At 47.4% G+C, this 16,413-nt stretch overlaps 1 protein-coding gene across 8 annotated transcripts in view; it reads left to right on the top strand.

The window, feature by feature from the left end:
• Positions 1-16,413, top strand: part of LOC146811006 (uncharacterized) — a 1,023,327-nt gene that overhangs the window by 534,071 nt on the left and 472,843 nt on the right. For all 8 annotated transcript variants that reach the window (XR_014965769.1, XR_014965768.1, XM_085614480.1 and 5 more), the window contains one exon: positions 9,065-9,184. Coding sequence is in view for 6 of the 8 variants with exons in the window: in XM_085614480.1 (XP_085470606.1) it covers positions 9,065-9,184 (120 nt within the window). In the remaining 2 variants the exon portion in view is untranslated. The remainder of the gene's footprint in view (positions 1-9,064; positions 9,185-16,413) is intronic.

Here is a 16,413-nt window from a genome sequence, read left to right as displayed (position 1 = left end):
TTATTTAGATACAACACACATGGGTTTCTTCACTGTTATTACTACGCTCCATCTTTCCCTGTTGGCGAAAAACTATCTGAGGATGGAGCCAAAGCCCATGCGCAATACGAACCAAGGGAGGAGTCACCGACCTCGTGACTTCCAAAGACTTTCCAAGAGGAAAAACAAACTGCAAACATCCGGGCCCAACACCAGATGGCGATCTATGCAAAAGTGTGTAGATCTGCAGCTCTACATGCCAAGAACAGATGCATACTGGTAAGTAGCATATTCCTTTCAGTTTATATATTATAAACAATAACACACAACTAGCACTTGTAATCCCATATCAAGTGTGTAAAAGTGCACTGTTACCAGAGAACACACAAAACTCTGCAAGAAACCTAACCGCAACGAAGCCTCACTCCGCAGATCCGTTTCCTCACACTGCTCGAAAATAATCTGCAGCCAGTGTTGCCAGATTTTTAGACCCGTCCCAAGCCCAAAGCCGCTCAAATATAAGCCCAAAAAAAGGCCAATAAGACCAGTTTCAGCCCAAAAACCAGCCCAAATTAGCAAGTCTCCAATTATGCACAAATTGTCCTCGGAAACAATTTTAGCGACAAATATACATTCTATTCAATATACAGATGGTGGGAGGGTGTTAACTGGGCACCTGCCTTAATGCTATTAATTTTTAAGACCAGTTCTCACTGTGACTTCTAAGAGCCCCTGCAGCTCCACTCTGCCTATTGCTTAAAGATTCAGCACCCCCCCCTCCCCCCCCCCCCCCCCCCCCCCGAAATCAGCTCCAGTTCGAGCGGCAAACAGTGTGCGTCAGTACGCTCCTTGGCATCAGCAACGTGGTGAAGCACAGAGTGTCAGATCCATGCCAGGACAGTGGTAAACAGACGCACGCGGTGCTGCCAGCAGATGCGTGCGAGGTTGGGTGGCCCCTGCACAACCATTTTCGAAGCTGGGCTGGCCTCCGAACAACCGATGTGGTCCGTTTTGGTTTGGGTGTTAAAACACTCTCTTTACCTACGTCAACTTACTGGCATCTATCAATATTCATCACTTCCTACAAATAGGGTGACCAACTGGCATGGGTGCAAATTCAGGACGGTGAGTGTAAAAATTCAGGACAAAGGGTCAAAATTCAGGACAAAAATTCAGGACGGGAGGTCAAAATTCAGGACAAAACTTCAGGACAAAAGGTACGTTTTACAGACACATCACAGGAGGTCGCGTAATAGTGTATAAGTAATTCCATCTATATCCAAACATATTCATCCATTTGAAAACGTACGTATCTTTCCATCCATCATTTCACTCATCCATCCCTCCATCCACACTTTCACTCATCCATTCATCCACCCTTTCACCCTATCCATCTGTACACTCATCCATCCACTCTTCCACCCAACCATCTACTCATCCATCCAGCCATTTATCCACTCACCCATCCAGCCATCCTTTCACTTACTCATCCATCCACCCAGTTACTCATCCTACCACCCAGTCCCCTTTTCAGGCATCCATTCATCCTCCCTTTCTCTCTTCATTGACCCTTTCACTTAGCCATCCTTCCTTTCTTCGATCCACCCATACTTCAACTCATCCACTCATGAATCCATCCATTGACCCTATCACTCATCCATCCTTTCACTCATCCATCCACCCATTCACTCACCGATCAGCCACCCTTTCACTCATCCATCCATCCTTTCGCTCATTATCAATCTATTCACCCTTTCATTCATCCATTCGCCCTTTCACTAATCCATCCAGCCATCCCTTCACTTACTCACTCGCCCACCTTTTCATCTTAATTATGAGCTGAGCCTTTGTCTGCAGAGTTGCAGACAGAAGAGGCCCATCAAGAATTTCGCCCTTGCTGTTTTCCTAAAGCAAGGGGTGGAGTGGGGGAGGGTTCACTATGCACCTGCACATAGACAATCTGAAAAAGTGGAAGTCATGAGTCATGCATGATGCACAGTGCCAGGCCATGAGGTGATTGTGACATGGTGTTTCCAGGGTTTTAAGCGGGATGAAAAAACTGGGGGTCTCTCCAAAAGGCGTGTCTGATGTAATTAATGGTGTTGCTTAAAACAAATAAGCTAAAAATCTGTGCTTAGCATTGTGTGTCGCCGGACTGGTATTTTGCCTCTTCTGTCACTTCATCCAGATATATATCACAACAAGTAACGTTACACCTACATCAAGCCAGAACTATTTGCTTTGTTAATGGTTGTTAGTTGCATGAAATAAAAATGCAGCAACCATGGCTTCCTTGAATATAATATTGAAACTGCACTTTTCTAAAATGATGAGATTGAAAGAACTCTAGGCCCTTCTTTTCAACTTGTTTCACCAGCTTCTTTGAATTAACTAGATTCTGTACCAGCATTGGCGTGTTTGCACATTCCTTTCATCTGCCCGTGGGCAAAGTGCAGCCAGTGGTCTCGAACTCTGTTCCTCAGCTGGTGCCCCGAACTTAAAGTTGGCGCCTCCTGCAGGACCACAGTGGTGCCGTGTGTGGGTGAGCCCGGCCGGTCTCTCGCTCGGCTGCCCCACAGCCTGTCTTTCCCTCCAGCGGGCGGGAGCCGCCGTCTGCTCCTTCAGTTGACAGGCAATCACGGCCTCTGACAGTGTCGCTGGGGTTTCCACGTTGCCTCGGAGAGGTCCAAATTACGGACGGTCTGTGAAATTTATGGACGGTTGGTCACCCTACCTACAAATGCACGCGCCCTTAATTCCCTGCCCCAATCTCCACTCTGTCTATTGCTTAAAGACTCAGCCCCCCCTCGAAATTTTTTCTTACACCCACCCCCCCCCCCTGAAATGTTCGCCTCTGCCTCACTCTAACTCACCTGAGGTCGGGCGTCGAAGTCCGGACTAGGCAACTGTGGGCGCCGCCGGGCGGCCTGCTGCTGTGCTGCGTGACTCCAGGCTGTGCTGTTGACTGGTGGTGGGCTCACTGTCAATGGGCTGGCTAGCCTGCGCTGCGCAGAGAGCGCTGCCTGCGAGCACCGCCGCCTGCTGACTGTGGCCTGGGTGACAAGTGGACCACAGTGGGCGGCAGCAGCAGTGACACCACGTGCGTCCGACTCCTCATGATGATGATGATGATGATGATCATGCGTCCACCGTTGAGCCGAGTGCTGCGGCGAAAGTAAGAGCTCACTCACGTCACTCAGTCCCAGCATTATATGAGAACCGCAGGGGCTGGCCAAAAAATGATACTCAGGGCCGTCATTGGTAGCGTTTTCGCGTGCTACTGGATTGACAGCTCTGGGGGACCCCCACATTGGCCCGCAGTGCCCGCCCACACAAGTTGACAGCAACAACAAAGCTAGGTGACCCCTCTGCGTGGTGCGAGCGGCGGTGCAGCACGCATGTGCAAAATAAGAGTGAGTGCACCTACGTAACAAGTTAGCGTTCTGTACAACATCACGTACGCCGTCATGGTCATGATGCATGCCTGCTGGCTGGCTGCTGCTCTAGGGTGGGCGGGGTCATTATGTGCGCACAGGCAGGCCCAGGATCGGACCTCCAATGAGTAGCAGTCTCTCAGCGCGCGCTGCACTCTCATTTGCCACTGACAGTGACTGCCACCACAACGCCACGGACTCCTCGTGGTCGGCGCCTACCCAGGCCAGTAAAATTGCGCACACCCTTTTAATTCTAGCCCAAAAAGTAGCCCCCGCCAGGCATGGGTTTTTCCCGCACAACTGGGTAAAAAGTCGCCCAATTGTGCGGGAAAAAACCCAATCTGGCAACACTGTCTGCAGCGAGGGGACTGCGGACATCCCTCTTATGGTTCCCGGACAGACCTTCTGCCAATAGCAATTGGGAAGAAACAGGAAGTACAATGCGGGAACCATGGGTGATATGAATGACAGCATGAAGCACAGGAGGTAATACACGAAATCAGCGGCGGCTTCTCCGTTAGGGGGGAGGAACGTTGCCCCACTAATTATTAAACCATTTAAACTTTAAAACTTTTAAATAAAGTACAAATTTTAAAGTTTGAAAGTTAAAATGGTATAAATAATGTAACCTGGGGCTCATGTCGTGCAGGGCCGGTGGCGTCACTCATGTCACAGTTACATGATGAGCCCAACGTAGCAATGGCCAATCAGTGTAATGGCTTATTGTTAAGCTATGCAGTGATTGGTCATTCTGTTGTTGCTGAGCAAATCGGACAGCCACCCTTCCTAGTCTGCACAAGTAGAGAGAGAGTGAGTGACTTAACACATAGTAAACATGTGTCCGGTTGCTGCAGCAGCATCATCGACATCCTGGGTCGGTCTCCATCCTCTCTTCTTCATAAACTTCATGTTAGTCATCCACCCCTACACTTTAAAACATTCGCCGACTCTCTGCCACACAAATAATCCAGTTTGAGATTGCTTGTGTAGCAAATATTGAGCGATTTACAAGCAGGGCCTTGCTTTTGTGTTGTCCTTAATTAAAAGGTATGACCCGGCCGGCACGCGCCTTAATATCTCAGAGTGTGGCTCTTCCTACCAGGACGTTTTCTTGCAGACTAAAAGAGTGAAAAGCAAAAGCTTTTCTGACCCCCCCTCTGTGGAATTCCCTTCCGATGGAAGTTTGCATTGAACCGACCTACCTAAGATTCAGAAATGATGAAGCCGAGGGGACCGGAGTCCAGAGAAGGGCGCGCATTCTGAAGAGCTCGTTTCTTATTCCTGCTCATCCCTTCTCGCGGCACCTCATTTCCTGAGTATCTGCACCTCTCTACCCCCTACTTACTGTGTATTAACAGTTTATTAGACACGCCACTTACTAGCATTGCTTAATTTGGAACATGAATAAATAATGTAACATGGCTGACAGGGCTGACGAACGGTGCAACAGTAAAGGAGTGAAACCTCTGCGTTCACATCATGTCATAATTTTAGCAGCCACTGCTTTTATTCTCCATGTAGCGGCACACTAGTTCCGTCACACGAAGAGCCTACAAACTTGAATCAATTCATCACAACGACGGAGCCAAATTCAAACAGCTGAAGTGCCCATAAAGAGAGGCCAGAAAGCAGGGGGGCAGGAAAGTGGGAAAATGGAAGGATACATAAGAAAGGGAGCACAAGTGATTTGAGGAGCAGGGAGAGGCGGAAGAAAGGAAAAGGGAAGGACACGTTCACAAAAAAAAAGAAGCAGAGAAAGGAGAGAGAGAATATGGTAAGCTAGAGCGAGAAGGGATATATCTCATGAGTAATAGACAGGGAGAATACTGATAAGTAACAGAAAGGGGTAGAGGAAAGGAGGCCGAGGAGACAGAAAAACGAGACGAGATGCATACGTGACTGCTCCCATACATGCCATTAGACCCAACAGCAGGGAGACTTCCTCTTATTGAAGCGAAAAACTGCTTCATTTTGGCTGTTTCACGCCTGAATATATTTAGGTGTGAGAGATGAGTGCATGAAGCACACTAGGAGTCCGAGTCATGATCCCTTGAGCAGTGAAATGTCTGCGTGCTCGCTGTTCTCTGTGGCGCCAGAGCTAATGAAAGGGGTGCCTCGTGGTACCAAACCTGCAGGACCTCTTTGCGGCTGAGCTTGTCTGACTGCCCTTTTTAGGTCGAGCCTAGACAGCGCATGCACTGTCGCAAGACCTGTAGTAAATACAATATCGAGGGTAATTTCTCCTGCCGCTTGCCATTTGTTAACTGGGGCATTGCTCTTGTTAGCTGGCTTATTGTTGCCTGTCGATGCGATACATCACTTCCCTAACTACAGTTTTCGTCCGCTCTCGTGGTTCATGTGTCTCCGAGGGGAACTTTCTTCTATGATTTTTCCAGCCCGACATGCTGATTTGCAGCATGTCACACTCACTTGCATACATAATTAGCACGGAGCTCACCACGAGCGCCACGCTGTTAATCATACATAATCAGCACGCCGCTCCTCATGGGTTCATTTCAAAGTCGACCCCGCAGCACCCTCCGGCCCTGGGCACCTGCTTTTACAATTCTATGGCCATACAATCAACACGCCCACAGCCTCCTCCCACTGTGCTTTAATACAAGTGCATTTTTACATTGACCGAATATATGGAAGCATTCAAGCGGCTGACGGATGCAGTGTAACTAAAACATTTTTAATTTGTCTTACACAAGGTGCTATAGCTTTAATACGGCGCACTCTCGCCTTTCTTTTGTTGTGCACTTGGCAGGCAAACATTGTTTTTTTTACTTGAAATTGACAACACAGGTGCTGTTCTGTGTAGCCCAAATGTGCCTCCCCATTACTTGGGCCACAGCACTAATTATTTGCTGTAACTCCCGCTGGCTTTCGCCGTTGCTCTTGTCACTGCTTGTTTTCCCCTGTATCGGGCCAACCCTCATCCTCCCTTACGCCATACCCCGATGCTTCCCCCAGCAACTGTCTTCGCCTCTTTCACCTAGTACCCCAGCCATGAAGGAGAAGGAAGGAAGGATCCGCCACTGTGAACATCCCCTTGGCTCGGAAATCAGTCCCCATTATTATAACTGTAGAAGGCTGCAAAACGTGTGTGTTTATTTAATTAGCGCTTGTGTTTTCAGCTGATCCTCGTTAATTGCTTTAAGCTAACGAGGATCATCTGAAAATCCAACCGCTTGCAGCTTGTTTTCAGCCTATACTCACCCCGCCCCTCCAGTCCCTCTATCCACCGTCGCTGCTTGCTGCAACCGGGGAGATCTGCTGTGTGTCACTAGTGCATGTGTTTTCTTTTTACACAGCCAGTCTCTTCCCGACCACTGCGCTTTGTGTCATGAAGCCGTTTCATAAAGCCGTGAAGCGGGCGCTGTGTTCATAAAATAAAGGGGCACGCCCACTTCCTCCGACCTTAAAAAGGCTGTTCCTGGTCAGTTTCCATGCCCATTAGTGCTGTCCCCCGCACCCGACAGCTTCCTGTGCTTCATGTTTGAAGCCATGAAGTGGCGCTGTGTTCATAAAAGAAAGGCGCACGGCCGCTTCCTCCAACCTTAGCTTTGGTGCCCATCACAGCCGTGTCCCCACAGACAACTTCCTGAAGCAAACTATAGGGAGTTCTAACTAGTGCAGTGACTTCAATGTAGTGTGACGCACCAATAGCACCACACTATACCATGCAACTCAAGAGGCTGAAATATGTGCTCGTCTAGTTAATATTATATGTTGTTTAAACAAAAGAGGCATACAGTGGTATATCTTCAAAATACTTGTGATCTCTCAACACTACTGGGAATGGGACAGGCGAAGGGGAAGGGCACCAGGCAACCCGGTAGGGCTGAGGCTGTTCAGAAGAACTTAATCACGTGTGTTTAGCCTCTGCTCTGCCACATTGTCCAAGGTCGTTCTCTTGCACATGTACAAGTGAGTACAAAGTCTCGTGCAAGGACACTTATCAGAAAGGAGAACTTGCTCAAGCTGTTTTAAAGTTACAGAGGCAACATCAACAGGTAAACAGGGTATTCTTTTCTGGGTTTGAAATTTGTAAAAATCTAAATAGGGATAAAAATACACCAAAAGCACAAATGCTTTACACTTGTCTATCGGCAGACCACCAGTTGATTCTCTGTTTGCTTGAAGTTCAAAAGTGTGACCCCATTCACCTCAGTGGACATTCAACGCGTTTTATTGTAACTTGTTTTTTTAGTATGATAATAAAGCCTGCACTGTGACTTTAGGACTTTCTTGATGCTTTCTCCCACTGCCAGGATGTGTAAGGTTTGATCGCATGTGTGCGAGTTTGAGTTATTGGCGTTGAAATGACGATGCCTTTTATTTATGTTTTAATTTGTAAAACATAAATAAAAGGCTTTGTCATAAATGCGAGAACTATTGCGTTGCAAATGCTCGTTATTATTATTATTATTATTATTATTATTATTATTATGTGTAATTTAAATAAACTCTTTTCTTTTGTAGTGTGTGTTTTTTTTTCTATTGACTCAGTAGAAAACACACTTCACTACAAAAGAAAACAGAGTTTATTTCAATTACACTTAATATTGACGGTTATTTGTGTGGAGTTTGACTGTGCCCCTCGGCTTGCACACATGTATTTATAACACCCCCAGCTCTTGTCGATAGCGCTGAGCGTGCAAGAGGGGAAAGTGCCTTCGTATTTAAATGCAGGGCACCTTTCGTCGGTACCTAAAAAGAGCGGTCTATGCCCCGGGCACTAGCCCTTCACATGTCCGTACTAATCCATGAGAGGGGCGCAGAGATGATAATATGATGTGAATGTGACAAGCCAACCCCCGTGTCTCATGAGCTGTTCTCACACACCCGACTCAAATATATATCTCCATTTAAAAAAAATCTTCCCAGAATCTTGAACAACAAAGACTCAAAGTCACGCTTTTGCGTCCAATGTTGCACATTTTTTTTTAAAAGCACATTAAAATGCAGCCTTTATTTAGTACTCAGGAGTCTGTGTGCGTGGTTTATATAGGGTGTAGTGTTCATGAATCTCTGCAGTGTTCGTGTGTACATGCGCACGCGCGCAGCCTGATGTGAAGCAGCCTACGCACAGTAGAGAGGTGCGTCAGGGTACAGTAAAGCACTGGCACTTGTGAGCTCAGATGATGGCAGGAAGCTGTTCATAGAATCAGTGCCCTCATAGATAAGAGGAGTGTCAGAATGAAGTACAATGATGCAGGTGCACTCGCGAGTACAATTTCTGGAGTGAGCGGTGCATGAGCGGTGCCCTCAACTATATGACTAGGTTTGAAATAGGACTGATAGCGTGGGGTACTTGCAACAGAGTATGCATCCACCAATATGCAGCGATGAGTAGTCCTCACATGAATAGCTTGACAGAAAAGTGATGCCTGAGGGCCTTGAGCCGGGCAAAATACTTTGAATTTAAATAACACAGCCATATAGAGCTCACAGTCATATCAAAGTGCAAGTTGTCTTAAACCCATTTAAATAAAGAAAACACATGGTGCTTGACACAGTCAGGTAAAGGCAAAAGCTTGTAGAGTAAACACCACTGCTTGTTATAATTTAGTGTTACAGTGAAACGTAATGACGTCTATGTGTTTGGTTGACGCAACAAAATGTTGTTATATTTTGCTTTTCAGGAAGAGATCCAGGCATACTGGGCCAAAATGAAGAAGCTTTGGCGGGAGGAAGAGGCAGCTCTATATGATGTTCCCTGCTGCTCTTGGTCTCCTCCACCTTGGAAAAAAAGACCAGTTAAGGTAAGCAAACTGATGCTATATTTTTTAACGTTGTAGTGACGGGCTATGTAAGTTATCTACATGGTGGGTGGAGTCTACATGCACATCAGTATGAATTTGAGGCATATAGCTGTGTAATCAATATTAAAGATAGATTTGAATGTTGAGCGCTCGATTAAAGACAATTAATTTGCTCAGGTATAATAACGGCTGGTGTAAGCTTTCTGCTCCCAATGTTTGACTTTCTGTTTTCCTTTTTTTAATTTGAAACATTCAACCGTCATTGGATGGAATGTAATAAAAGCCTTTTACACAAAGGTTGGTTGGCTTACAGGATGTACTTCAACAAATGTTCTGTTCTGCTTCCCCTGCTTGCTGTTTGTTGGTGAAATTCCTTGGCCAAAAAATGGAGTAACAGACTTGAAGCATTTGTTAGGTAAAGTAAAGAAGCATGCACACACAAAAATCTATATGGAAAACCTGACGAGACTGGGAATGTTGGGAGCCACACCAATTGCAGCCCACATATGCGATGTATACCGCAAAACAATAAAGAAACACAATGAAGCAGTTGATAGGAATAGACACATACTTTCAAAAATAATTTATTGCATTTGTTTCTGTGGTGCTTTTGAACTGGCATTATGAGGGCATGATGAATCTCAGTGTTCCTCAAATCCTGGTACATTCAGAGGCCTTGTGGATTTAATAGCAAGCATAGAGCGTGAAATTGAAACACATCTAACAAGTGCTACAGTCTTCAAGGGCACCTCTAAAATAATACAAAATGAACAGCTTGAATGCATGCTAAAGATTGTAAAAAGCAATATCATACAAGAGTTGAAAAACACCAACTTTGTTATAGAAAAAGGAAGGTGCACCAAGAATAAAGTCTGTTTTCTCCAAGTATTTCCAAAATGTCTATTTATTGTAGTCAATCGTAAAACTTGGACATCAGCCAACGCGTTTCGTTCCACTGAGGGAACTTCAACATGACTGAAAACATATATATAAAACATCATGTAAATCACAACATCCATATTTACAAAACACACTATTCAATAAGTAATATATACACAAATAAATACATATATATTACAATCAAGTCAAGTCAAGTCAAATGAACTTTATTTCGGAGAAAATCTCCATAAAAGATGCATAAGATTAGTAATATAAAAATTTTTTAAAACATACATTGAGTGATTAAAAAGTGGTTAAAATACTTACAACATTAAAAACACCAGGACATCTATATGTCCGCTAGTTACAGCAGTCATATACAATTTAACCCAGTACAAGTTGAGTCAGGTAAGCATTTTCAGGTACCGTCTCCTCGTATTCCAGAAGGCCCCCAGAAATTTGGCCACAGCAAACACAATATGAGCAGCCATTTCACTCTTAAGGATTCTGAAGGCTTCATGGCACCTAATAAAACCCAAATTCCTACAAGTGGGGATGATCCATTTTCTGCGCGCCTCACTATAGAAAAATATAATGTGCAGTTCGGTTTCATCACTTGCGCTGCATGCCGGGCAAGTGCTGGGTGCAGACTCAGACCAATGACTAGTGAGTGCACGGATTGGCAAGGACCCGTGCCTCCATTGTAAATAGAGCTTCCTAATTAGTACTGGGTAAATATTGTCCAGGGTTGGTTCCAGACTATAGGCATTTTTGGTACAAAGAAATTGCTCCGTAAGGGTCCCTAGAATTGTGGAGGAATACAATGTGGGAGCCTTGGAGTTATAGTACAATTTAGTGAGTGCCTTTTTTGGCAACCTGGGGCAAGCATCTAGGGGATCATTCCAAAGGGTGTCAAGGCCTAAACCCGCCAGACTGCTCCTTACAAATTTGAACCAGGCAATATTCCCCGAGTTCGGAAGGCTAAGGACTTCCTGCAAGCCCTGCCTATAGTGAATCAGTTCGGGCACCGCCCACAATCTACGCCAGTAGATCAAAGGGCGAAGCGCCAGTTCTTCTTCCAGGGGTCTAATGCCTAGGTCGAGTCTTAGTGGCACTAGGGGTGTACTTGGAGGGAGGGCGACTAAGCACCTGAGAAACCTATTCTCCTCTTTTGTCAAACTTTGTGAGACTTTGTGACCCCATAGTTCACTGCCATAGGTAACGGCTCCTCTAGCTTGCACCCTATAAATGTGGAACGGAGGACCTATGGGTTTGAGAGTTGATCTATTCTTCCCCGCCAGCCTTAGTATCCCACCCACGTGTTGCACTAATTTTAGCCTTGCTTTCTCCTGATGCGGACCCCACCCCATTTTCTCGTTGAGGGTTACACCAAGATATTCAAAGGTGTTAACTCGTTCTAGCATATTATTCTCTATACGGGGAATGCGGTGGAACCTAGGTGGCGGATTGAAGGCCATAAATTTGGTCTTTAAAGTGTTAATCTCCAATCCGTGCTCTCTACAGAAGTCCCCAAAGCCATCCAACACACGCTGAATTCCCATTGGCGACTTGGAGAGGAGGAGGGTATCGTTCGCAAACATAATTGCCGGAACCCTCCTTCCTGCCAACTTTGGGACGTCAGATTTGGGGACCTCGTTGAGGTGATCGATGACCCCGTTGACAAAGAGGCAGAACAGGGTTGGTGCGAGTACGCACCCCTGCCTTACCCCTCTGTCAACGGGAAACTTATTAGATAGAGCGCCTTGCTTGCCACACCTCACTTGAGCATAGGTGTTGGTATGAAGGCAAATGATCATCATCAAAAGATCACCTGGCACCCCGACTCTAGCCAACACTTCCCACAGCTTACCGCGTGGGACCAGGTCAAAGGCCGCCCTTGGGTCCACAAATACAGTATAGAGGCTGCCACCCTCCAGTTGTATTGTTTTCCAGTATATAAGGGACAGCCTAAAGACCTGGTCTATGGTAGAGATCTTTTGTCGAAACCCGGCCTGGAGGGGGCTCAAGATATCCCTGTCTTCGATCCAGTCCAAGAGACGATCCAACAGAAGCCTCGCGAAAAGCTTCTGGGGGACGTCTATCAGACTGATCGGTCTGTAGTTGGCCGGGAGTAGAGGTGAACCCCTTTTGAATATAGGGACGATCTCCGCCCCCAGCCAAGTGGGGGGAACCGCCATACCGTGGACGATAGCATTAAACAGTACCAGGAGGTAGGGGGCCCAAATTCTAACCTCATGTTTTAGGAGGTCACCTGGGAGCTTGTCAAGTCCTGGCGCTTTTCCCGAGGAAAGGCGAGTAATTGCCATTTCCAATTCCTCCAAGTTAAAATCTTCCATCGCGGAAGAATTACCAGTAGTTGGGGACGCTATCTCTCCGACCTCGGTTCCTAGGTGATCCAGCCCAACTGCACTATAGAGGGATGAAAAATGTTCCTCCCACACTTCAAGCGCAATATTTGCCTCTATAGCCATAACAGGCTCAGCAGAGCCATGTTTGACTATTTGCCAGAATTTCCTAGGGTCTCTGACTTTGAGTGCAGATGTCATTTCTGACCAGTTCTTCCAGTCCCAATCTATCTTGGCATTTTCAAGAAGGAGCTTATAAGCAGCCCGTTTTTCCCTAATGACCAGAGGGGCCGCCTTCTTTTTAAATGTCTGGAGAAGGTCTGCCTTGGCTCTCCTGCAGCTAGCATTGAACCAGGAGGCTCTTTCTCTCCTCACTTTCCTCTCCCGAACCACCGGGTTCAATACCTTGGCAAGATTGTTGCACAGGGTCAGATGAATGTCCCCCAGAGAAAGGCACCCATCAGGCGAGGGCAATAGTGGGAGAAGTCTTCCCACCTTTTCAAGGGCTGATGCCACTAGCTCATAAATTGTCCTGATGCGGTTTGGTTTTTCCAAGAGTTTTTCCCACCTTATTCTTCGCCTATTGCTGGATATAGTTAGACTTGGGACGAGTACTCTGTTTTCTGCCGCAGCAGCGTTGAGGAATCCGTCAGCAGCCAGGGAGAGGGACAGGCCATTGTGATCACTGTCCAGCCTGGGGACTATTTTAAATTCTTTAACTAGTTTCCAGTCCTGTAGTTTGATTAATATATAATCTATCCGGGACTCCTGGCCTAATCTATTGAAGGTTGGTTGCGGTGGTATGTCCCCTTTGAACCTGCCATTGCAAGCTCTAAGTGAGTTTGCAAGGGCCATAGTTATTATTTGGGATAGAAGTGGTGAGCATGACCTGACCGGGGGACCCGCAATAATTGGAATATCCCAGAGATCATCCTCCTCACTACTGACCCCGTCTAGGTAAGCCGGGAATGGTTCATACTGGATGTTAAAGTCACCTCCGACAAGGAGTGTTGCTGAACTGGAGACAGAATCGAGGAATGTCACCAGGTCCTCCATTGTCCCTGAAGTGCCCGCTACTCCAACCGGTCTGGAATATACGTTTACCAGTGTTAGACCCATCCCAGTGGGCCAGCGTAAGGCCACACACAAAATGTCCAGTGAATTGGTTTCTACAATCTCGGCCTTACAGCCAAGATGGGAACCAATCCATATTGACAAACCACCGGACGGACGTCCCTTCCCTCCCCATGTGGCTAAAACATTAAAGGTTGCAAACCCAGCATGGCAATAGTTCTCTCTGGCCCACGTCTCCTGGAACATGCATATATCGTATTTCTTTATGAAGTCCACCCATTCGCTGCAATCTAACTTATTGGGTAACCCCGCAATGTTCCAAGATAGGATTTCTAGTGACCTCAAATCCTTAGCTGTACTTGTGACAATCTCGTCAGGTATACTTTGGACTGGCCCGGGGGGTGCCCAGTCCCCAGTGTCAGAGCATTCACTATCTAGGATAGCCCGTGGCGAGGAGATCTGTCTTAGTGAGCACCCACCTGCCCCAGTATTCTTCTCCCCCCCCAAATGCTGGACAGACGGTGCACTCCCCTTTGGGATTACACCGTCAATCCACAGCGTCGAGGCAGTCGAATCTATTGAAGTGAGTAAATGGGACCCCATTCAGATCTAAGGCTGGCTGATTCCATCTATTCATGCCCCGAGGGTCCCCTTGGGGATGGACTCTTCTTCCCTGGTGCAACTTTCTCCGGCCCAACCATGACCAACCCTCATCGCCTCCCTCCGCAAACCGCTCTGATTTGTCGGGTAGAAAGCCGATAGGGGAAGTGTCTGTATGGTGGTGTGTGGTGAACCCCCAACCCAATTGCAGATGTAAGCAACTGTTCTTGGGTCTCTAAAGTTGACCAGAACACAGTCCCCTGTTCCCCTTTTAATTGTCTCTCCTACCCACGGGACCCGCCTCGCCAGAATGACCTCGTTATACATGCCCGGGGGAAGGGGCCTAAATTTGTTGAGCCAATCTATAGTCTTGTTTTTGATCGAAGTGGGAGTCTCATTGGAGCCCTCAGCAAGCTCTGGGACACCACTAAGGACTACCACGTAGGGAGCGGCACCAGGAGGTAGATGGGCTGATCTCCTGGCGGAATTGGGATCAGGGATCTTCATTTGAGGTTGCATGGCTTGCTCCCTGGAGTATAAATTGGGTCCGTTTGGGAAGTTTGCCGGGAGATTAGGTCCCTGTGTCTGGGTGACAGGGATAGCCATTGCCGAAGTTTTATTAGTAGAGTCCCCCCTGTGAGGTAGGGGTGGGGGGGATGGAAGGGAAGGGTTTGGAATGTCCCGTGCTGTATCATTGCTTGGGGCTAGATTGTTGGTAACAGATGTACTAGGTTGGGTAGTGGCTGAGTAGAATGGGTTCGTTTGGTTGGTAGATGATGGTATTGCGGGGGCTGCACCTCCCCTTGCTACACACTTTGAACAGATACCACTACTATTTAGCGATACCTTCAATGTCCCTACACCCTTTACCAGATCTTTCGTTAAATCCTCCATTCTAGTCAACCTGCCCTCTACTTTCCCTAGCCCCCGGGTAGATTCCATAAGGGTTCGCTGAGTAGCATTTATACCCTCCTCAATGCCACTTAACCTAGCCTCTAGCCGTGTTAGTCTATCTTCGAGGGAGTTTATCAGGCGTTCAATGGTAGAGCTCAGGACTCTATTCCCTGATTGCGCTTCCCCGTCAGCATTAGAAATTGCAAGGAGACTACTTGACAATAGGGGAGTAGCTTCAACCCTTGGGTTAAATGTCTGGGGGTTCCTCCCTCGTCCCTTGCTCTTATTTCGTGGGGGTTGAAGGTTATCATGTTTTAAAATTTTAGATTTTTTCCCCCCCAAACCCTGGGTGCACTGTTTCCTTTTCTTAGTTGCGCCTTTGCCTTGGCTAACCACTAAGGTCTCATTCCTAGATTCAGGGCCCTGTGGGGGTTGGTTGGAGGGGACAAGGAGGAGGCTTTGAGAATCACCTTGTATATCAGTGATATCAATATTAATTGAAGGTTGGACATCGTCAACTGACCCTAGTAGTGGTGGTGTTAAACTCAGAATCCTGGTATTCCCCGGTAGGCCCTGCTGAATAGGTGATAGAGCCCTGGCGATAGCCCCAAGAGAAGAGCGTTTTGATGCAGCCAATCCCTGTGACAGTCTCCTCTCTAGCGTGGTTATTTCTTTATCAAGTACAGAGTTGGCCCTTATGATAAAGTTATCCATAGTCCCCAAGGTAGAAAGTGTTTGTGCTCCAGACCTGGCAGCGGTGCTCCTGGTTTCCCTTGCAGCCATGGCCACCTGGTTGTATCGAAGATGGAATAGAAGGCTGGCCCGGTCCCGGCCTCCACCGTCCTCGAACGGCCTCAAACGGCCCGCTCTTTGCCCGGTCTTAGCCCCGTGCTAAGACCCGCGCGCGTCCCGCTTGCGCGTGTAAGCGTTGAGCTGATTTTAGGTGAGGGGAAGTGGTGTTGGGGGAGGAGTCGGGAAGAGGACCAGGTGCGGCTGTTCAGCGTCTCGCTCAGCACCCTGGTCCTCGCAGTCCCGAGTGCGCCGGGCGCTCCCAGAAGTTCGTGCGTCCAGCAACCGCCCCCACCAGATTATGGCACAGCGGCCAGCGCGGGATCCAGTCGCCACTATCGCCCCGGAAACAAGCCGCGAAAACCCAGTCCCTCGAGCGGCTCCCGCGAAGCGGGGGCCGCGAGTCGTGGTAGAAAATGATGTTCCCTGCTGCTGCTGGTAGAAAATGTCAAGGGTAAGGTGAAGATCCAGGCAATCCCAGCTAGTGCAGAGCAGCAAAGAAGAATACCTCTGGCGGAATGTACAATCGCATACATTGACATGCTAATAGGACCCAATTACAAATTCTAAAAGTTCAAATCCCCGTATATGGGGAAACAGGTTTGCAATGTAATTTTTTTTTCACAT

Source organism: Triturus cristatus, chromosome 7 (assembly GCF_964204655.1).
Source record: "Triturus cristatus chromosome 7, aTriCri1.1, whole genome shotgun sequence".
Lineage (NCBI taxonomy): Eukaryota > Metazoa > Chordata > Amphibia > Caudata > Salamandridae > Triturus > Triturus cristatus.
The sequence above is the reverse complement of the archived record's forward strand: the minus strand, read 5'-3'. Positions and strand labels throughout refer to the sequence as shown.